Source organism: Cryptomeria japonica, chromosome 11, assembly GCF_030272615.1.
Source record: "Cryptomeria japonica chromosome 11, Sugi_1.0, whole genome shotgun sequence".
In the NCBI taxonomy this organism is placed as follows: Eukaryota; Viridiplantae; Streptophyta; class Pinopsida; order Cupressales; family Cupressaceae; genus Cryptomeria; species Cryptomeria japonica.
The window spans coordinates 375716327-375739690 of record NC_081415.1 but is presented as its reverse complement, the minus strand read 5'-3'; the positions used below and the strand labels follow the sequence as shown (position 1 = coordinate 375739690).

Sequence of the window (23364 nt, the reverse complement as noted above, 5' to 3'; positions counted from 1 at the left end):
TACCCATGCACCTTTATTAAATGCCAATTTAATTAAAAATTTTAAAATATTTCAAAGTTTTTAGCGAACTTGGCATCTAATGCGATTTGGAGGATATTAACGCCCAAGCATGGTAAAAAATAACGAATGTCAATAACCTCGCTCTGGTCCCTTGGAGAGGGACAGGAGCGCTCTTGCATTTCAAACCTTGTATTCCTTGCTTTCTCGTTCAAAACCTCATCCTTGGCGTCCAAAATGGCCTTGTTATTTGGAAATTTGAGTTTAATTCACTTGATCTTTAGAAGGAGTGTGCCTTAGGACATTTTCGCCCTCGTCCCTTGGTGAGGGACAGGAGCGATTTTCTACTTTTGTCCTTGACCTTTATCTTTTAAATTGCCAATTCATGTTGTGGGGTAAGCAATGATCCCCATTGTTCATTCTATGCATGCTTAACCCATTTCCTCCAGGCAAAATAGGCTCTCCCAAGATTTTCGCCCTGGTCCTTCAGTGAAGGATAGGAGCGATTTTTGCATTTGAGCCTAGGATTGTCAATTTTTGGAAGCAATTCCTTGTTCACCATTTTTTAAAAAAGCATTTCTCATCTTGCACCACCTTGCCTTGACGTGATTTTGGAGAGAAATTGTTGATTTTATAAAAATCGCCCTAGTCCTTTGATGAAGGACAGGAGCGTTCTTTAATTCATTGTACAAACTCTTGATCACATCAACCTCCAATTACCTTCAAAGCATAAAACATCATTCCCCACTCCTTCTTGAGTCCTGGAAACAAAAAATAGCATTTCCAAAATGTTAGGCAAATAGGCATATGGGGGGATTTCGCCCTGGTCCCTTGGAGAGGGACAGGAGCGGCTTGGCCAATTGTCATCGAAATTTGTGGTCCTTGCAACTCCATTCCACCCTGAAGCATTTTAAGCATCATTCCAAACTTGTACCTTAGCCTGGATTCGTCCCAATTTGGAGAAAAGAGATAGTCTTTTAGGTTTTCCGCCCTGGTCCCCTGGAGAGGGACAGGAGCGATTTTGCAATTATGAGCTTACCTGTGCTTTGCAAGCCTTCGAAATTACCTTCGATGGACCAACCACGCCCTCTTTCATTCATTTCAAACACGAAACTTGCCTTACCTTTGCAAGAAATTTGCCTTTTTAGAAAATCGCTCTAGTCCCTTGGAGAGGGACAGGAGCGATTATTGTCTTTTGGGTTGATTCCCTCCTTTGTGGTCGACTCAAGTTATATTCAATGGACAAAACACGCCTCCCTTGACCTCTACAAATCGTAAAATCACTTTAATCTTGCAAGGATAATGCAAATCTTGAAATCCAAGCTCCAGTCCTTCAGTGAGGGACAGGAGCGAATTTTGCCCTCTAGGCCAAATCTTTTCGCTTTTCATCTCGAAATTCCTTTGCTAGGGAAGATATCATCCTGTTACAAGCTATGAACAAGAGTTCAAGTCTGAAAAAGTTCTTAAAAGGTGTGTATAAAGAAAATCGCTCTGGTCCTTCAGGGAGGGACAAGGACGAATTTATCCTTTTTAGACAAAAGCTCCATCATTTCATTGCCTTTAATTAAGCCTGGATGCTCTAACATGTGTAATTCATCTTTCACCATGCCCTTGACGTTTCAATTTGACCAATCAAGGCCAAGAATGACTCAAATAAGCTTTTTCGCCTTGGTCCTTCAAGGAGGGACAGGAGCGAATTTATCTTAATCCTTCAAATTTCATCATTTTCAAGCCTTCAAAATCCTTAAAATCATCAAGTCACGTCCAATTAGCTCCTCTGGAGACCCTGCACAAACAATTTTTAAAAAAGTCAGAGACAAATATGCACTAAATAACATTTTCGCCTTGGTCCCTGGGAGAGGGACAGGAGCGATTTCACCTTTCTAAAGCTAAAATACCCACAATTTAGGTCTTCAATCATTTGACAAGGCATAATTAGGTCATCTTCAAGGCCAGGAATCAGTTATCTTGAAAAAGTGGCATGGTCCTTCAGGGAGGGACAGGAGCACTTTCTCTGTTTCAGGCATCATCTTGCCTCCAAAATTTGATCAAAATTTACCTAGGCAAAAATGTACAATTTTATCTTCAAAATGCTAACACTTAGACAAAATTTGAATTTTCCCAAAAGAACCCTGACTAGACCTAACCTGAGACATATTCGACTTCGTGACAGACTCACCCTACTTCAAAAATCTCAATCTTCGGGAGGATGCGTAATAACTTTCAAAATTTGACCGGACTTGGTTTGAAAATATCCAAAAGAAACCCCTAAGGCTTAGCCCTAGCCCAGACAACTCACTCACTCAAAATCCTAGAAGCAGAGAGAAGAACAGGGAAAACAAAAGCAAAAAAGAGGGGGTCCCCATTTTAATGGGGCGATGTGTGAAATGGTCACAACAGAGACCTACAATCATATCTCCTGAATCAAGTGCCCACAAGGTTTGAACCTAGATTTTGGAGAAGTATGGAGATCTACAATCCTCCATTCCCAGATTATCCTACATCAACTTGCCTCATTCCACTTGATGATGCTGATAATTACCCTTTGATGATGGTATCTTAGAGGACCTTGAATATGACACAACTCTTGATCGTCTTGATGATCAAGAGACCTCTTCTGCAACTACCACCTCTCCAATTGACATGTCCATCTTTTGTTTCTGATTCATTGAGATCTTCAAATGATTCTTTGCAGTAGGTAAATCATAGTCATTTAGATTCATTGTTATGAAATGATTACTTGATGGGTATTTTAGACTTGTTTGTGGAGTCCCACATTTTAGATTTGGAAGAGCGATTTGAGGGGTTATCTCTCCTATTTGATGACAATCATGGCACAACTTTTATGACATCATCTTTGTCTTTGGATCTAGTTCAACATCAATTAGCACTTGATCTTGGTTTCACCTTCAATCTTGATTGCACATATACTTGATTTGATTGTGGCATCATCATCTACCAAGGACTTTGCAACACATAAGCAAATTTCAAAGAAACTATCTTCATACAATTGGATTCTTCTCCAGACCAATTCCTATCTCGAATGCAAAGCATTCCTGCATTTGTACTTGTTCTAGCTTCTTGCCAAAAGAAGAAATGTTGTTTGTAGGCATTGAATCATGTTTTGTCTTCAAGCGTTTGCCATTTCTACAAGAGATTTCACATTGTGGGGAGGCTACATAATCTCTCTCCTTCTTTCCTATGGAGAGGTAATTGATTATATCCTTGTAATGAATATAGTGCTCAAGGGTATTATTGAGTTCTCCATTTGTCACTATCACTTGTTGATATTTGTATCTTTTCTCTCTTTTGGAGAGGAATTGTCCTTTTGGGTTTTCTCCTTTTCTCTATTTGTGTGAGATTGCATTGAATCACTACCTAATATGGCCTAGTAGTTGAGACCCATAATCTTCATTTTTTCATCATTTGCATACTTGTCAAACTACTCACTAAGCTGCACTTAAGGAGGGGTGTTGGTTTCAATAAGATATTTCACCTTGTTAGTTCACTAGTGGATCCTAATAACATGTCATGCTTACTTAGGTTCTACAAATCTTCCTAAAAGTCTTAATTGTCAATTAGATCTTATTTTATCTTTTGGCATTTAATTCTTTAGTCCTAGCTCATTTAATATTTATCATGTTAGTTGTAACATTGTATAAGATTAAGACACGTATCAAAATCTTTTCTAATCCAACTTATCAACCTTGTCTTTATAAGTAAGGCATCATATGTACAATTTTTTGATGTAGTATCCAATTCAATCTAATCCACTGTGTCCACAATCAGGCATTATTTTGCTCTTACTGCTCTCTTATGGAATGCATCTATTAGTTTTGTAAGGCGATGCTGTATGTTTGAAGGCACTAGAAGAGTTGTAAAGACATTTTGGTAGATATGTTTGATGACTCTATTTTCCCAAAATAGGCACCAGACAGTCAAACAAATTACTCCCAGCCCACTAATTTAAAAAGAAGAAAACCATTCAATGTGTAGTTCGCATAGAATCCAATGTGTAAATGACAATTTGCTAGCAAATTAAAAATGTGACTTTATCATTTACAAGTTTTAGGAGTAAACTAAGGAATATCAAAGTAAATATCTTCAAACCATTCAAAAACTTACATTCAATGAGCATATGCATATGACTAATATTTCTTTATTCTATACCATAACATTAGTAAATCACCTCACATTACAAAATCTGTAATCCAGTTGCAAGAAAGAGTGTTTTACCTGGTTAATGATGTCATCCAATGGATTTATAGGAAGGTCTAGTTTACGAATTGCTTCAAAAATTTCATTTTGTCTCTGTTTTGCAGTCTCATACCTGCAGGAATGGCATTACAGTATGTTTATTCTCTCCATAATATATAAAACCACAAATACTTGCAACTTACACCCTTGTTAAATATATTTCACCTCTTCCATAATCCTGCATTGTATGCCCGAGTCTGCTCAGCCCGTTTCTTGCATTCAAGACATGACCAATTTCCTTCTTGTGACTCTATTTCTGGAGTACTTACACAAGCAGGATGCACTAAATTGCCACAAAAGGAACAACAAAGAAGCTTTTGTGGACTCTGTTTCTCAAGAGGAAATAATTAAATTCATTAGTACACTTAGAATTGGAGCTACTAAAATTATATTCTTACTGTACATATTAAAACAAGAATATATGAATGCTTTATCCCACATCTTCACCGTCGCAGATGTAACAAAACTTGTACTCCTCATCAGAATCTTCAGATTCGGATACAGACTCAGCTGCATAAGAGAAAGCAGATATATTTCAGGTCATAATTAAAATAAATGTAGAAGATAAGATTCACTCAAAGGAAGAACAGAGAAAGGCATTGACTCCATTTTTTATGAGCAAAAATATTCTCTCTTATAATAAACTAAGATGTGCAAAAATGCAGAAACATAGTTCAGCCATACCCAGTCCTTCAAATACATAGATCGTATGCGGAAGAAACAAGGGAAAAGCTACATAACCCAGTGAATACATCAATCATTGATTCATAAATGGAAAGAGGAAATGCTATAGGAAGTTAGGAACCATGTTAAATCTGTGACTAGATAAAAAATTCTCCACTCACATGAATCTGTGCCAAATAGCATTTTGCTCAGGTTGATCAGCAAATTGTAAAATTATAACTTGGAGGAATGACTACACCTTAGAGGAACTTTTTCTGCCTGAGAAATGATTTCCTTCAACTGCCTCCTCTAGCATACTATTCAATAGTACTTGGTATCGAGAGCATATTGGCTGCAAGAAGATGCCCCAATTCTGATGATACAACACCTTCATGGAGGCAAGAATTCTTAGGTGCAGACAGAGGAGGAGAACACTTAATTCGGTTATAATTGGATTTTACCCTGGCGTCCCCATTACTTACTAATCTCTTCATGCAACCTCAACCAGGTTATCCAAAGCACCTAGTTGTCCTCCTGTTGTATAATTTGCTCGTACCAAAAAAAAAAATTTTAACTCCTGCAGTATCATATGTAGTCTGTCTCAATTATTTTCTCCATCCTTTCCTCTAACATACTGAGAAATTTCATTTGTTCACTTTCTACAGCCTGAACTAAGCTACATCGTACCGGTTTATTTGAAGCAACTATGAATTGTGAAATCAGAGAGTCTGTGGTAGGCTGGATTGTCATGGATATAGAATGACCAAGTACCGTTACCTTCTAAACATCAATCCACTGAGATTTGAGGTTTAAATGATACTTGAACCATATTTCACCGAAGAAGTACTTTTGGGCATTCTTGGTAGAGATGATAGTATTAGAAACTCCCTATTTCCCACAGCATGGCAATCCCTCCAATAATTCCTCGTGCAGTGTCAAGGGGTATTTTTTGTATTGCATAACATATCTACTACCAAAATCCTTTGCTCTGTGTGAGTTTCAGGCATGGTCCCGAGGAAAGACGTAATCATCTCATGTTCCATATTGCCTGTAAACCTCCCCTTCCTATCTCAGTGGATTGATTTTCCACACTTCAATGGATAGAATTTTGCAGACTGAAAGATTTAATGTTAAATATTTTCATTTACTGAGCACTTCTGCTCTTAATAGAAATGAACAGCCCCATCAAACAGTTCTGATTATCTCCTTGAACCATAGAAATCCTTTGAGCGTGCGAGTTAAAATCTGCATTCAAAAGGTGAATGTCTTTCCTATTAATACAAGGGAATAGTCTCTTGGCATTAGATCACCCCCACAAAATCTAGAAATGCTTTGAATGCATTGAACAATCCTATGGGGAATGAATGTCAACTTCTATGAGGTGGCAGTTTTGAGGAATTCACAGACCCATGTGGCTATGGCTACTTTCTGTAGTGTTGATTATTTAATTTAAATTTTAATGATTCTACGGTCCACATTAAAAAGATTAGCCCTTTTCTTCCAAAATTGCAATCCTTTGAATGCTTGGAAAAAAACAATAGAGTGCTATCAAGATGATCTGCAAATGTGAAAACTTTATGTTCTTTGAAATATTTAACACTTCACTGATGTGCTAAATGAGATGGTATAACCTCAAAGTTAAGGGTTCACCACTATGTTGCACCAAATTTCTTGGACTGCAATTCCAGAACAGCTGGGACAGGAAAAACAATTTAGGGACAGCGAGGAAGGAAATTAAAAAAATAGGAAAAATTTCAAAAATATAGAAAATTTCAAATATTCTTATGTTAAGGCATTCACCATATTCATTATGTAACCCTATTATGAAACATTAAAGCTGCATTGACAATTCACACAAGTGAACATACACTTTAACAACATCTCAATGCCTAATCATTTGATATTTCATATTCAATTTACAAATAAAAGAAAATGAAAAGGCCAAACTACTACAACTATAAAATGACGAAAAATGTAGACAAATAGATTTTTTGCCACTATTTCTTTGCCTCATCTTTGCCTAAACTAAATTCAATGTCTAAATCTGAGTCACTATCAATATGAGGGACCACCTCATCCAATCAAGCCTCAACCAATCCCTCTAGTGCCTCCTCAACAATATGTGTGGTATATTGAGGATCAACTCCCCACTGTGCAGCTGGAGTATATCAATACTAAAGCCACAAGGCACTATACATAGCCACCAACTTCTTTTCTTATCAATAACTAAATACATTCCTTTTGACTGAATGAACGAAGTTGTTTGTGGACCAATTTCATTATGCAGAAAAAGAACTAGCAACACGTGAAAGAAAGTGAAAGACAAGCATCGTCAACCCTATGGCATCCTTTTCCACCTTCCAATAGGGTTGGTGTTGATGTGTTTTTTATCCACCTCAAATACAGAATAAAATACCAAGGTCTTATCCTCTCTTCAACAAAATCTTCCCAAATGCTAAACTATGTGATCAATTGGAAGACTCCAAGGTTTCTAATGTCGGGTCTCGGCATGTGGATAAGCTCAAATGGGAATGTGTTTGTTGGAATCACAAGGGGACTTATGTTGTACATGAATGCTAGAATGTTTGGATACTTGGACGTTGCTGGAACTTGATCATCAGATATTGCAATCTTGTAATGCTATCTCCTAAACTAACTTGAATTGGAAAAAAAAGGACAAAAGGAGGAGGGTTTAGGAAGACTAATATACTCCTAGGAATGTAGGATGTAGTGAATGATTTGGTGAGACTCTACTAGACTTTGCTTTGACATCAATGAACAACTCCACAAAGCTATATGATGTTCAAATTACCACCAACAACATAGACACCATCAAGGCAATGCATATCAATGTGTGAATAGCAATTGAAGTTAAGCTTGAATAAGGATTCCAGTTGACCACGCAAGGCAAGTTTACAATCAACAAACTTCTAGTAGTATGGATATGCGAAGCTAACCATTAATCACCTACTAAATCTTCCACTCATATAATCAATATTAAGCAAATGAGAAGTAGAAACCATGCAACTTGTTGAAACAACACATTTCACCGTATCTTCAATGAAAGGAGTATATTCCTTTACAAGTCTTAGCAACAATTTCTTCTTCTCCTACTCTACTCTAGCTTCTAACCTATCTATTCTCCTAATTCCTAGCTCTTCAACAATTAACCTTTACAAATTAGAGCACTAAGCCTTATATAGAGGTCTCATTACAATGAATGGCTCAGATTGATTCAAGATCAATGGACAAGATTACAAGATAAAACCCTAATTAGGGTTTGTTACAACCACCATTACATTGGCCAACGAGAGATGAGGATAGGTAAACCGTAAGATAAATATTTGGTGTAGCGCCACGTTTCACTCTTTCCATCCTTGAATGAATGCTTACTTGGAACCCTTTTGATTGGACAAATGGTGACAAGAATGCCATCTCAGCTTGCCTTGTAAACTTGAGTTCTTTGCATCAAACATTCTTCATGATGTTTGGAATTCCTTGTGATCATGTCTTGGATTTGTCATTCCCTAATTTGTTCACCATCCTAGTGAATTTTTCTTCATGTTTGAGCTAGTTCTCATCTTTGCTGTTTTTGAAATCCTTGTCTTGAAATCCTCTTCCCATCCTTGAAATGTTGATCTTTCTCATTCGCATTTGGGATGTTGTCCTTGCAATATGCTTGTAGAGTCATCTTGGACCTGATCCTTGCAAGATGCATCCTTTTTCACCTCAAGCCTTGATCATCATGCTTCCCTTCCTTGTAGCAGACCTGCAAAACAAACAAATATTGAATAAAACATATATGGGATAAACCTTGTTTCAACCTTGGTGGGAAACCAATCCTTGTAGGGACTAATTCAGTCCTTGAAATTTATCAGTCTTCATGATCATTTTCTCATGATGGAAATTTGAAGGTCATGGGGACTCCTTGCTCTTAACAAATTTCACTCCATTTTGATGCCTTACCTTTGGAGGGGAGATTCGATCTCCATGGGGACTCTTTGTCCTTGAAAATTTTGTGTTGATTTCATCACCATTTGAGAGTGGAAATTCAAACCTTGTCAGGAAACTTCAATGTTCCTTACTTTGTCCTCATTCCCAATGGGTAAGTTGAACAATTAGTTTTCCAAAATTAAATGATTTCCAGACTTCTTACCTTAAAATCATAAAATTGAAGCTATGAAACATAATTCCAGAAAATGCAAATGATTGGATCAAAATCTGGAATTTTGCCTTAAGGAAACCTGATTTTCAGACTTAAGAAAGGTCTGATTTTGTTTGCAAGTCTGAAAATGCCTTCTCAACTCAGAAAATTGAATAATGTTACAACCCAGTTCGCTGTCCAAGTCTAATTTCAGATTATAAAGGTCTGAAACATAGCCTGGAAATCGTATTTTAATAGCTGGAAGTCATCCCCTTCATGGTGCGATTCATATTGTAAGTGCAATCTGTGTTTGCTATGGCCGGAAATGATATGTTTTCAGCTTGAAGTGGTAGTGTTTGCTATCCCTGAAAGACTGCACCAGTTCTTGTGGAGTTGTTGCTGAGCATGGCAAAGCAGGACTTGGTTACTGGGAATTCATCCACTGGAGCATGATCCATTACCCTCATTGTCCCTAGGAGTAGATTAGAACTTCTTAACCTTTTCCCTTTGTCCTTTTTTTTCAAGTTCCAATTAAGTCCATAAGGAAGAAGCATCACAATCATGCAATATCCGATGATGAAGTTCCAACCATAGCATCAAGAGAAGTGAACAACAACAAAAGCGTAAGTCCCCCTTGGATTACCAGCACACATCATGCCAAACGAGCTATATCCATCATGTAAAATTCCTTAACTAAGATCTGATTGCAGATAGAGATATGTCCAGGATATAAGAGAAACGTATTGTTCAACACAGCCGGTGGATTATTGGAATACCAATGAATATCGTTATACAGTATTATTGTTTAATACACAGAGTCTCAATTCTACTTTCATATTTACTGATAAACATAGCATTTGCCAACAAAAAACTGAACAATCATTATTCAAGGAAGTTGATATCAAATGATTAAATATTCCACCAGGAAATGGGTTAAAGAATTTCTTTTCATGGTGCACCTGATAGATAAGCAGTGACTGTTGGTTGTACATTCACGCTGATGCCAAACTTGTTGCAGAATGCTACCAAAGAATCTTCATATATTCACCGATAGACAATGCAAATGGAGACACCCACAATAGCAAACAATTCACCCCGAACTTCAATTCCACTGGAAAAATCAATTTGCACGAACGGGTCTGGGACACGAAACCATCACAGTATGCATCATATTTGGTAACCCTTCCATTTCCTCTACGCAAGGATTGCGGCCTCCCATCACGGCAATAACAAACCATACGCTACAACCCGATATCGGGTTATAGAGCCACGGAAGGAGGAGTGTGTTTGAGCGTTGTATTTCATTCACCTAGCTTCTGGTGGTCTTATTCTAGTCTCACCTGTAAGGGAAACACACGCATCCGCATCACACACAAGGACTCACTCCATTAAGTCACTCCGCTGCTTCGGTGAAACACGGCTCTACCCCAAAAACTTGCGTCCAATACGCCAGTCAATAACTGACGAAAGGCAATTTAATTCAATGTGTATCCTATCACACAAATAACAAATCTTTCATTCCCCCAATTCCCAAATCTCCTCCTCCGCAAATCTATTCCGGAGGTAGTTCCCAAACTGAATCGAACCAATTCCCATCATTTGGAACTAATGATAAACTATCGAATAGTTCAGGCATTTATTAATTAATTTATATTAACAAATGGGTGATTAATATAAAATAATTAATATTACAATAATCATTTATTAATTAATTAATTTATATTAGTGAATTGGAAACTAATATAAAAGAATTAATGTGACTTTGACTTAGAAATTATTAGGGGATATTACACATCATAAAGTCGCAAGTTCGCATAGGAACCTTGGAATCACTTTCATGAACTTTTGCAATCTTAGCATAAAAGGCAATTTTTCTTAAGAGAGGATAAAGTGTCTTTGGCATTTTTATTCTATGTTGGTGTGGTCATAAAACACCCATCAACACTACTCGTATTGGTTCTTTAAAAGAAAAACATAGCTGCAAGTGCAAACATAAAATTAAAAAACAAAAATTAGAAAGAAACAAAAAAAAATTAGAAGGCTTTGTGCAAATGAACAATGGAAAATAAACCTAACTCAAATGATGTAATTTTGATGCTCTCTTGTCCTCTTCTCTATGATAAACTACCCCAAAATGTAATAAAAAAAATTTGCAATTCTTTCACCCACTCAGCTATGATGGTATTTTGTCAAACAATCGGCACTCTTATTGATTGCATTCTTAACCATGTCATTTTCACGATTGATTTGCTCAATGTAATGTCCCCTACTAGGAGGCTGCCAATTTCCCAATAATCAACACCCATTACTTAATATTATCATGCCTTAATTAATTTATTAAACTAGATAACCATATTTATTCATAGTGCAATTGACAGTGGCTATATTCAAGCCCAAATTATTACTTCCTTTCTACTCCTCAACCCTGGATGGGGATTTACTTGTCTAGGATGCGATGACACCACCTCCATAATTGGGCCTAGGTTTCATGAACATCCATCCATCCAAACCACCCCTGGGGCTCACCTAATTTGGGATGGATTTACTCCGCCTCTCCCTAACAACACCACGCCTCTCCTTATGGGGGCAGAAAAAGAAATGATTAAGTAATTGGGCTATGAGTACACTAACTTCTAAGGTATTATTAATAAATATGTAATTAAGTATGACTGTCATACACATTGCAGTCTATATTAATATTACTATTAAATTCTGCATAAGAACATCATCAGGCTTCATATATTAAGCACATCCCCATGCGTGCCACCAAGAACAAGGATGTTACTGCCTGTAACTTACTAACAATTCTGATATGATCTGATCCATGGTGATGTCACTAGATGCTTTTGATTCCTTTCTTTTATATCTCTCAAATGAGTTCTCTTCTCCCTTTTGTACCTCATATTTGGGGGAGTCACAACTTATCATTTCATGCCTTTTGACCATTCATAAACTTTAATCAGATTTTAATTATATTTAATTAAAAAAAATTATATTTTATTTAAATTTTTATTTTTATTCCTTCATATTTTAATTTTATTATTATTATCTGTGTTACCAGGAGACCCGTCTCATACCCCTCGAAACCTGTACCAGTACCAGAGGCGTCTCTGGTACCAGATACTTCTTCAGAAACTTCTTGATCCATAAGGTGCTTTTGGCTGCCGTCTCTTGCTGTCTCCAAAGTCTCCCGACTAAAAATTGACGTCTACTCCTAGAAAACTTAGGGCAAGATGCAGTAAAAAGGCAAAAACTAAATAAAGTAAACAAATAAGATAAGCTTGCAACAAAGCAAAGTCGTAGGAAAATGACTAATAAGGAAACTGTTTCACAGGAAGACAAAAATCCATGCAAAGTTATAGTCATTAGATCTATTGATAGTGTAGACTTTATGAGAGGACCGATTTCTTATCATTTTAATAGTCTAAAGAGAAATTGCCTTTACTATTTAGCCGACGATATTGAGTGTGCTCAACATCTATATTAACTTACTTTCACTAAACAATTTAGACTGGCAATGGTATCAACTATATAAGCAATTTTAATTTCAATTTTAAAGTTAATGTTAAACTTTGCCACTGTTCTTGTTTTCAAAGTTCTCTTGTCATGATATGTTTTGGAAATTATTAAATATTATTTATTAAAAAAATTGGCATCTCCAAGTACCCACGTCTCCTATTTTTTAAAATTACTCGTTCCAGTACTGGTACCAATGTCCAAGTACCCCCGTATCCAAGTAACCTTGATTATTATATATTATTAAATAATATTTCAAAGTGGGGACATTACACTCAATGGTTTTATTTGTTGTAAGATTTTTCATATTTAAGTTCAATGATCAGTGAATGCAGCAAATACTGTTCACTAAAATACCAATTTAAAGAGGCAACCAGTAGAGATTAAGCCTTTAAATATTTAATGTCTGAAACATATCAAATGAATAATACAGTTCTAAGATAAGATCAGTTTTCAAAGAGGTACACATAATATATTTCTGACCTTTACGTACAGGTCTGCAAAGGAAAAATCCTTCAATGGCTGATCTTAACACTCAGGAAACCACAGAACTATACTCAGCAACACAGTATGCAAATCTGAAGTCAAACCCTTGAAATCTCTGTCAAAGAAATCTGCAATACTTCATGAGTCTCAGACAAACATCAGCCCACGGATCTGCTCATGCACACCATAGAAGGGTCAATTTTCCAAACAGCAAATATTGAAACCCATGCCAAAGCTTAAAGATATTCTCACGGCAAGAAATAGAGATTAAAACCCTATGCCAAGCAAGGGTCATAATTCCACACCAAAACAAATAGAATTTCCAAATCAAGATATAAGAATATTCCCAAGCCAAGGATAGATGTATCAATGTTACCTCCGAATCCAAAAAATGATAAAAGAATATCTTCTGCAAACCTATCACTGAGGGAAAAACACACAAATATCTCAAACTGAATGCACTGTGAAATAGTTGAATGATATCTCTAACAGATACCAGCTAGGGTAGATCTTCCACCACCAAAACTGATTTCCAAAAGAGGGTTTTTGTCTTCCAATGGGTTTGAAATGAACCATGTTTGATCTCTAGAACCATGTAGGGTTTCTTCTTCCAACTCAGAGAGAAATATCAGAAATAATAACTTCAACATAGAGCAAATGAGCTCCAAAAAACCTTTTTATAACTCCTCCAAGCCTAGATCAATGCAAGAACTTTCTGCATGATCAACAGTGAAATTCGTACATCCATACTACTAGCATTTTTCTGATTGTAAATTGTCTTGCATAGTCAACTGGACCTCTCTTATTTGAGCTTAACTTAAATTGCTACTTCTTCATTGATATGCATCGTCTTGATGGTGTCTATGTCCTTAGTAGTGATTTGAATATTTTATGCTTACCTTAGAAGATCACACTAGCTTTGTGGAGATGTTCCTTGCATGTCAAAGCCAAGCCTAGTTGAAATTCACCTAGATTGTCTGTAGTCTTTTACATTCCTAGGATTAGAGTAGCTTCCTAAACCCTATCTCCTTTTATCTTTTTTTTAATGAATCCCATGTTCCAGAAGCATTCAAACAAAGTTTGTGTATAACATAAGTCCCCTTGTGATTCCAGCAATATCACATCATACACATTGAGTCTATCCAAGAGCACGTCAAAACCAGACATTCGAAACCTTGGAGTCATCCCATTTGATCACGCAATTTAGCACTTGGGAGGATTTTGATCAAGATAGGATAGAACACTTAGTATTTTATTTTGTGTTGCATAGTGCATAAAAAACACATCAACACCATGCTTTATCGAATATCTGATAGAATATCCATTGTCAAGAGGTTTACATAGAAACACCAACCACAAGGATATCCACATCGCAGACCTTTTGATCTGCCTGAACTTCTTCAAAGGTCCTTCCCACCATCCTTCTCTACAAGTAGGGAATTGTATGACATATTGACAATGCATTGGCCACTCAATCTTCTTCCTCAGTGTGTAGTCTTTCTTTTTTTTATATAACGAGACTTATAAATTTATCTACTACAATTATATGTATAGATTTCAACTAAATATGTATGTCCCAATTGTAACTTTTCTCTATACCAGATAGGTACTTATTCTAAAAATGTTCCAATTCTAACTTTTCTAACCATGGTTTGGTGTCCCAAGCATTATTGAGTGATTGATTGGTTTATGTTTTATACTTTGGAAAGTATCGAAGTTTTCATGCCAAAATTTGGAGGAGTTCCAATCATTTATATGCAAAAAGCCCTAATTTCAGCAGCTTGAACCCCACATGTATGTGCATTACTCTCCTCAATTTATGTTATGTATTTTATGTCTTATAATTTGACTCCAGTTGCACTCCTATTCATGAAGACTTCAAGCTAATTCCAGCAAAGGTCATTACTAAATAATAAAAGAAAAAAAAATTCCAAGGGCTTTATCTGAAACCCAAATCACTTTTGCAAGCTGATTCCGGAGCACAAATCTAAGCCGATACCCCATCGGCTACAAGCCAAGGACTGAGGGATACACATATTCAGGGATGCCCATTCCACTTAAGTTACCTGGGCACAACCCCATCCTCATCATTAAGGTGTCCAAGGCCTTATACATGGCAAGACTTGATCCTTGGCGGGCTCATTCAAAACCACTCAACTTCACCAACAAACTAGTGCCCTTTGACAAGAAGGAATTTTAGTGGTTAAGGTATCTTTGATTCCATTAAGTTGATGGAAGATTAATATACCTTCTAATCCTCCCCATAGATAACTGATTTCGATTATGACAAAATCAGCTAGATATTTCCTTCAAAGAGACAACAATGACAAAAGCTAGACCAGTATCATTTCACAAAATTGCTTTGAAAAGAATCAATCTCTCTGTTAGTATTAAATAAATTTGGCTTCGACTTTTAGGAGAAGACCCTCCTACCTGTTGGTGTGTTTTGTATGCACGCGCAACGCAAAATAAAATACCTTTGAGATATCCTATTCTCTCTTGATCAAAATCCTCTAAGTACTGAATAGATGGACTATGTGATCACAAAGATGACTCCAAGGTTCCAGATTCATGCGGACAGTCTCAGTTGGTTCGTTGTTATATGCTGGTAATCTCAAGGAGGACTTACATAATTGTTCGAGGAGTGAATCAATCAAAGGATTCTGCTTATTGCTGATGCTTGTAACTTTCTTCTTTTTTTGGAATGATTTTCAATGAACTCTTTTCAATCCTACTTCTATCAAGACTTGGAAAAAAAAAAAAAAAAAGGATGAGGGTTTAGGAAGCTACTTCTAATCTTAAGCTAATCATATGAACACCAGAGACGGAAATTGCAAACGTGGAACCCAAAACCAATCCTTGCTTTACCAAATTCATCAACTACACAAGAACGGTGCAATTGAACAATGAAAATGTCTTAGCACTTAAGAAGTATCACTACAACAATTTCTAAGAAATCTCTTTTTACAAATGAGAGGAGGATTTATATAAGCACCCCATTACAAAGCAATGGCCCAGATTGATCTTAGATCAACGGCCAAGATTAAAAGATAAAACCCTAATTAGGGTTATTTGGAAAAAAGCTCTTTTTGGCCAATGAAAAAATTACAACACTCCAGATAACCAATGAGAAAGTAGGAGCCACTTGTTGAGTCTAGTTCGTTGCACCTGGACATCTCTGACTTGAAACACCTGGATTGGTTGATTGATGACTGGACTGCCACCGCAACTTGCCTTGCAGATTTGATTTCTCATCACAAAGAAGTGTTGATACCTTACGCAATATCTTTTGATCCGAAGGAAATTCAAGATGATTAGACCATTTTCTTCATCTCATTGTGTCTTGAACTTATTGCTCCTTAGTGTGGAATCCTTTTGTTTTGGATTTTCCAAAAAAGTCCAAGGTAGATGTAGAGCCTTTCATCCTCGAATGACTTAATCTTCTTGAATGTCTTGATGGAGTGTAAGTCCTCCTTTTTTCCTTTCATCCTTGGATTCCACCTTGAAGCGTGAATGTTGTCCTTCCATTATCTTTTCAACCGGTTCCTTGTTTCGTCTTCATCTTTCTGAAAATCTCTTCCTAAGCTGACATCTACCACCTGAAAATCATGATAATTTTCTAAGTTCAAACAATAAACTTGATGTCATTTTGACAAAATTTCGAAAGATAACTCTGATTTTATGATTGAATTCTAGAAATCAGACCCAAAATCAGACTGAGTAAAGTCTGAAAAATGAAAATCAGGTGTTAGAAAAACTTGGAAATTATGGAATTAATGTCTGATTATGAACTGAGAATTGAAAGTCGAACATAGAAATATTCTGGAAACTTAAAATGAGACTCTGAAAATCATGAAAATTATGGGACAAAGTCTGATTTGAACTTGGAATTGAAAAATCAGAATTTGAAAGGATCCTGGAAATCAAAATCAATTATACACATTCTGAAAATCCAAAATCAGACTAAAAAATTTGAACTTTAGTCTGATCAGACTCCAAGAAGGATTCTAAAACTTAAAATCAGACTTGGAAAGTCCAAAAAGGTATAAAACAAAGTCTGATTTCAAGGGTTTCTGCCTCTGAGAGAAAAAAGAAGCCCTGCTCCATCGATGAAACTCGAAAATTTGATGTAGGAAAACTATGCATTGGTCTGATAATGAGAATTTAGAAAGAAATAAGGGAATTTGGAGGCCAAAATCTCAGAATTTTTGTCCTGCAAGTGCTTCAGACCTGCAAGAAATGAAGAAATCTCAGGAAAAGTTGTTGATTTGAACTTGAATGCCTAAATCCTTCCTTTGAACTCACTGCAAACCTGCACTTAAACTTCTAAATTGTCTAAAAAACACTCAGAAAAGAAGCTCAAAGAAGTTCAAATTCCCAAAGATGAAGAAAGAAGTGTGAATAATGAATGACCAAGACTGTCATCTTATACAAAATTCGAACTACTCCTTGCATTGTTTTTGTTTTTTTGTTTTAATGACTTTTTGAAGGCAGTGAATTTGCTCACAATTAGGCTTCCAAATTGAACCTTCACTGTTTTATTGTTTTTTGGTTTTAAAGCTTCTTTCAATTCCTTATTTTTCATCCTTCTAGAAACCCTTTTGCTTTATTTCCTTTTCAATAAGTTCAAACTTTTTCCTTTCATGAGTTGGGCGAATTTTTCCTTGTACTCAGCTTTTTTTTTTTAAACATTTTTTGCCTAGGCAGACTTTGATGCTAGCCAAGGAACTTTTGACCATGGCATGGGCGGACTTTGCAAGTGTGCAAGGAAGATTCACCATGAGGTAGGGTGGACTTGACGTTGGATCAGGAATTTTTTATACTTAACCAAAATTTCCAACCTTTCCTCTTCCAAGCGCCTATCCTTAATCACCTTTATTACCCCTTCTTGGGCGGACTTCAACATGGATGAGGAAGTTTTCCACATGCCATGGGCGGATATTGCTTGTGCTCAAGGAAGTTTCCCATGGAAACTTGGAATTCTTTTGTGGAAAGAAGGAACTTTTTTCAAGGAAACAAGGAATTTTTCCAAGGAATTCAGGAATTTTTCCAAGCAAACAAGGAATTTTTTTCGAACCAAGTTCCAAACTTAGTCAATTTCTTGTGATCTTCAATCAGCATTTTAGAAATTATCATCCGGATTCAAAAGTTATTTCATTCTTGGTTTATTCAATTCTCCTGACTTGACACATCTTCTGAACCTGAAACCATCCAAAACCTCGAAAAAAGCAAAACACAACTTTCAAAAAAACGCAATTTTCTATTTTTAGAAAAAAAGAAGGCCGAAAAAGTAGGTTCCTGGATTGGCCCCAAAATGCCAAAAACAAAACCTTTTAAATTTAGAAAAAAAAAAAGAAAAAAAGAAAAATTCCTAAAAAAAGCAAGTTGTCAAAATTGACCTTGAGAAATTGTGATTTTACTCCTTTATCCCATCTGAGACCATTCATAGCATTAAAACATTCTTTCGACCGTTCCTTCACTTTTTAACTTTAATGACTCCTCCAAATTTCACAAAACTTGATTGATTTCTGAGACTTAGAGACTGGAGGCCAGAACCCCAAGACGCTAAGACACGACCCTAAAAAGCAAAAAAAGGGGGTCCCCATTTGCAATAGGGCGATGTGTGAAAACATCACAACACTACCGGACTGCTCTTTATGATTCAGTCTATAATGGGATACCCAAGTATTTTGTGGGCAGCTACACTTCCTTCAAACCTGATCCACTAATTTCGTTCTTACTCCTAAGAGGACTACTGCAGAATCATATGTAGTATTTAAACAGAGAAACAACACAAGAACACTTTCAAAAATCAGCATATACGTGTAACTGTTATAGTATGTGTTGTGCACATTGCAAACACACCCCGTCATTGACAGGGACCCACGTAAAATGATAAAGCTTCACAGTCTTGCAAACTCGGCTCGTAAGCCGAAAATGAAACAACAGTTGAAAGTCGCGCAAATGATACCTTTGGCCTGAAAATGTTTTAAGTTGAAAATCGCCCAGAAGGGGCTCCCGAAAATCGTTAACGAGGACAAAGTCAGTTGTGGACAATTATGTCCAACTACCGGATAGACTCAAATTGAATCCAGATAGTTGCAGGTAGTTGAGATAGTGGTTGGATAGATGACTGAGAATTTAGTGGGCATGGGTTAAGGCTGCCAGCTTCTAGATGGCAGGTTGCAGCCCTTGGATGCAGTCAATCTTGCCCTTCAATTCTATAAAAGGGAGAGGCCTTTCTTTTGTAAAGGGTTAGAATTTTGTTGGTTACAATTTGGAGTTAGATTTTAGAGTTAGAATAGGTTAGATTTTAGGCATAGCATAGAGATGTTGAAGAAATTGTTGTAATGGCAGGTGAAGCAAATATATGAACATTGAAATATGGTGTTTGTTGTCTTTGCTTTAGTCTGTTTGCATGGTTTCTTTCAACTGGTTAATTTTAGAGTGCAAGGATTTTAATGGTGAAGTGTGGAGGGGTATTTGATGCATTTCTGGTTCATACCATTGGCGGTCTGTTGATTGTAGGTCACCGTGCATGGTTAGTCTAAACCCAAAACTGTGCTTAGTTCAACTGTAGGTGTTCGTCTTAGGCTGCGCCAGAATTGAGTGCCTAAAACGAGTGTCTCCAGTCTGAAAATCCTTCATCCCTTGGAGCTTGCACTGTTTTTGTCTAGTTGTGAGGGTATCTCTGGCGAAACAAGAATTGGTTTATCGAAATCTATCTACCCGCTGCATCAACTGTTATCATCCTTGTCCTTAGGCTTCCTGAACCCTTCCCTTTTGATTTTATTTCGTAGTCCCCTTGTGCTCCCAGCAAATCACATCGACCGTTGAGCTATCCTGCAATCAAGACCTGACAATCGAAACCTTGAGGTCATCCCCATTGATCAATTGAAACAGCATTAGGGATTTCCTTATCTCAAGAGAGGATAGGATACTTAGCATTCTATTCTGCGTTGGCCGGATGGAGTCGTAGCAATGCAATTTTAGCTACGTCGACAGTATGAATGGGACAACACTGAGGGAATATTAATGTTGTCTTAATTTTCTTTATAATAATTGTCTAGAAAACCACTCTGGCATTAGACATTGATAAACAAAATCTGGTGGTAAGGCTGAGTATGTATGATTATCACAAAAAGTTGGCACAATTTTTTGAACTTCAGTTGGTCCTTAAAACAGACAAAACGTTGCATTATGGAAGAGATAGTGTTATTACAGAATTCTCTATGTACAGACTTTCATAATTAATACCAACTGAAAAAACCTCCAAGAAATTGCCAGCTACAAAGAGACCACTAAAAGATCACTCCCTGTCCGTTTATCATGCAGAATATCATTAAATAATGAAAAAAGTTAATATTTGAGATGCATAAGCTGGCTATTGTCCAGAAATTGAATAGATTGATACTGCAAAGGTGTAAGGTAAATTTCAAAACAAAACTATACATAGGAATTTCTGTAATTGAAGACTTTATACAAAATTTAACTGGACTTCCTCTCGCTTGATGCAGATTTGGCAGCTTCCTTATTGATGAAAAAATATATAATTATTTAACAATAAATTTATAGAACCAAACAACAATTTATCATTCATGCTTGGTGAACTGTCACTAATAAGCTATTGCAGCAATTGCTACCACAGTTGGAGGATGCACTACAAGACATGGTTATTTAAAGGAGAAAATGGAAATTCCGTTCATATGGCTATAGTATTCACTGTTCCATAGTCCATATGCCCAATTTATTCACAGAAATCAAAATCGGAGTTTTACTGTGTTAAATCAGATTTGAAGCTCAACCCTGACCGCAGACAAGAAACATATATGAATGAAGCATTTTCAAATTTTCAATATCAAGGTTCGTGAACATCTGTAGATACATTGATTGATGTCTACAATTATAAATGGTCACAGGATGAGTATGAGACCTTTAAAGTTACAATGGGTACTCAACATCCAGTAGAAGATAGAGTGGGAAACATGTACACTCCTTAACAATAATGACAGAAATTGACAATAGACATGTTGAAAAAAGATTTAGGGGCAATTATGGCGAGAAGAACTTGTTAAATAGCTATTGTGTTAGCTTAATTAATCAATGCATAGTTGAATGGTTACTCACTAACGACAAATCCTGCCTATACAAATGCATATCAGATAAAAACATAGCATAACAGTACAGTGAAGGTCTTTCATTTCTTTACAGGCCTCTCATTTCTGTACTATCAGTATCAATAATCAAGAGATAATTCACTCACTTTCAGACTCTGCATCAGTTTCAGTATCATGTGCAGCCTTGTTACATCTTGCAATTTTCCTTGTTCTTCCTTTAAAATGCAAATCAACTGTACGTCCCAAATATCGCTTTCTACCATATTCACTACTTCCGTCATTTTCTGTTGACAAGAGGAAGTATTAGACTGGCATAGTGCCATAAATACAGTTTTCCCAAACGCATGGAAATTGGCATAGGCACTAAGACAAACACTCACTGCGTGTCTTACAGCCGCAAAGATGTAAAATAAAAATGGCAGCTACCCCATTACTTAACCAATGACAAAGAAAATATCATTCTATAGACAATGCATTCGTTCACCTGGTATGTGAATTGGCTTTTCAGGAAGAGGATAGCTGTCTTCAACTAACTTTAGCAGCAATTCCCGAGGTCCCGAAACAAAGTCATCAAGCTCAGCTCCCTAAGCAAAATAAGTTCACCAAATATAAATTTTTTAATTTATTTTTCAACTAAATGATTAACATCCTACCTGAGAAACAATTTAACAGAACTCTCACTGGTTCTTTGCAACATTTTAAAGTTTGCAGTTACGAAGGAAAGTATAGTATAGTTGTTCCACAACAACAGAACTATCCTAAACGGATCAATATACAGATCTCGCACTTCAACATACATATTTCATCACAGCCTCCTCTGTCCTAGCTTCTCCTGTACTCTGTAGGCCAATAACAACACATTTGTCCTCCAATAATGCTCGTTTCACTAATGCGACAACAGCAAGTACTTTTGCAGACATGCACATATGCCGAAAGAATCGCTAGCAAATTCAAGTAAACAGCACTTGTCAATTTAAATTATCTAAGTTGAGGAATGCATTATGTAAATGACATGTGCAATAAACCAGCTAAACTAGATAATGTACAAATATTTAATACCTGATGACTTGCCCAGTACAGCCTCCACAATTGATTTGCGTTAGGCCTTGGATTATGCCGATCTTCAGTTAAGCTGGCTATTGCTGTCATTAAATCAAGACGTAGCTCTATCCAAAATTGAGTGGCCTCAGTATACATTTTCTGCAATTGCATTAAATGTTCGGTTTGTAAAGCAACAATAAAAATAAAAGAAGAAAAAGTATTATACACAGAGTCTTCTTCCAAATATTTTTCTATAACTGCAAAAATTTAGAGGATCTAAGGGAACCTGAAATGGTTTACAAAGATGAGTATGAAACACATAAGAAATGGTTTACAAAGATGAGTATGAAACACATAAGAAATGGAAAGAGATAATGGAGAAATGTATATTGAAGTTTTCTATTCCACCATTTTCCTTTCCACACAATGCTTTCTAGCACCAATGTACATCAATGACCAACTATAGAAATTATCTATAAACAAATGTTTACAAAACTATCAATTTCAACAAGAAAGAAGTGAGAAAAAACCAGCATCAGAGTCACGGCCCAACTCACAACTATAAATTTCAAACAAGGAAGAAAGAAGAAACTACATCAGAATCATAACCCAAAATATCTAACTGATTGCATTGTTGAGACAAAAAGGCCACAGTGTTGTTGTCTTAAATCTAAAACAAGATACCACTGAGACTTTTGCTTTGCCACCTTTATTGCCAATGACCTACACACTGCCTTTTACCATCAAAATTTTATCACATGTATTTTTTATCTCTAACAATTTTGAATATTTCCTTTTACTTATACAAATTACTTGCAACCTAGAATTGAGTTTAGAATCTACATTGGGATATAGTTTCTGTCACTAAATTCCATAGTTCCACAGAGTTTTCTGATGGAGGAATGTGGGGGCACAGGGACTGGTTTTGGGAATGGAGGGACCAAGGGCCTAAGTTTGTAGACAGTGGGGTAACAGTGACAGAGCAGAGCTGGGGCGAGGTGCTGATATATATAGTACTTGAAAAAATAGTTATAAAAAGATGTATTTTTTTGATTAACAATGGAACTTAGGCAAATTACCAACGTATTTAATCCTACTAAACTTTAAGGTGAACGTTAATAGTTTAACATTGTGAATTCAAAA

The 23364-nt window shown here is 36.4% G+C and overlaps 1 protein-coding gene across 5 annotated transcripts in view; it reads right to left on the bottom strand.

The window, feature by feature from the left end:
* The window catches only part of LOC131069484 (protein FORGETTER 1), a 176941-nt gene that overhangs the window by 114402 nt on the left and 39175 nt on the right, over positions 1 to 23364 (bottom strand). For all 5 annotated transcript variants that reach the window (XR_009112137.2, XM_058004932.2, XM_058004929.2 and 2 more), the window contains exons 11-17: positions 22240 to 22380; positions 21978 to 22121; positions 21665 to 21764; positions 21327 to 21464; positions 4694 to 4764; positions 4420 to 4580; positions 4234 to 4327 (exon numbers count right to left, since the gene is read on the bottom strand). Coding sequence is in view for 4 of the 5 variants with exons in the window: in XM_058004932.2 (XP_057860915.1) it covers positions 4234 to 4327; positions 4420 to 4580; positions 4694 to 4764; positions 21327 to 21464; positions 21665 to 21764; positions 21978 to 22121; positions 22240 to 22380 (849 nt within the window). In the remaining variant the exon portion in view is untranslated. The remainder of the gene's footprint in view (positions 1 to 4233; positions 4328 to 4419; positions 4581 to 4693; positions 4765 to 21326; positions 21465 to 21664; positions 21765 to 21977; positions 22122 to 22239; positions 22381 to 23364) is intronic.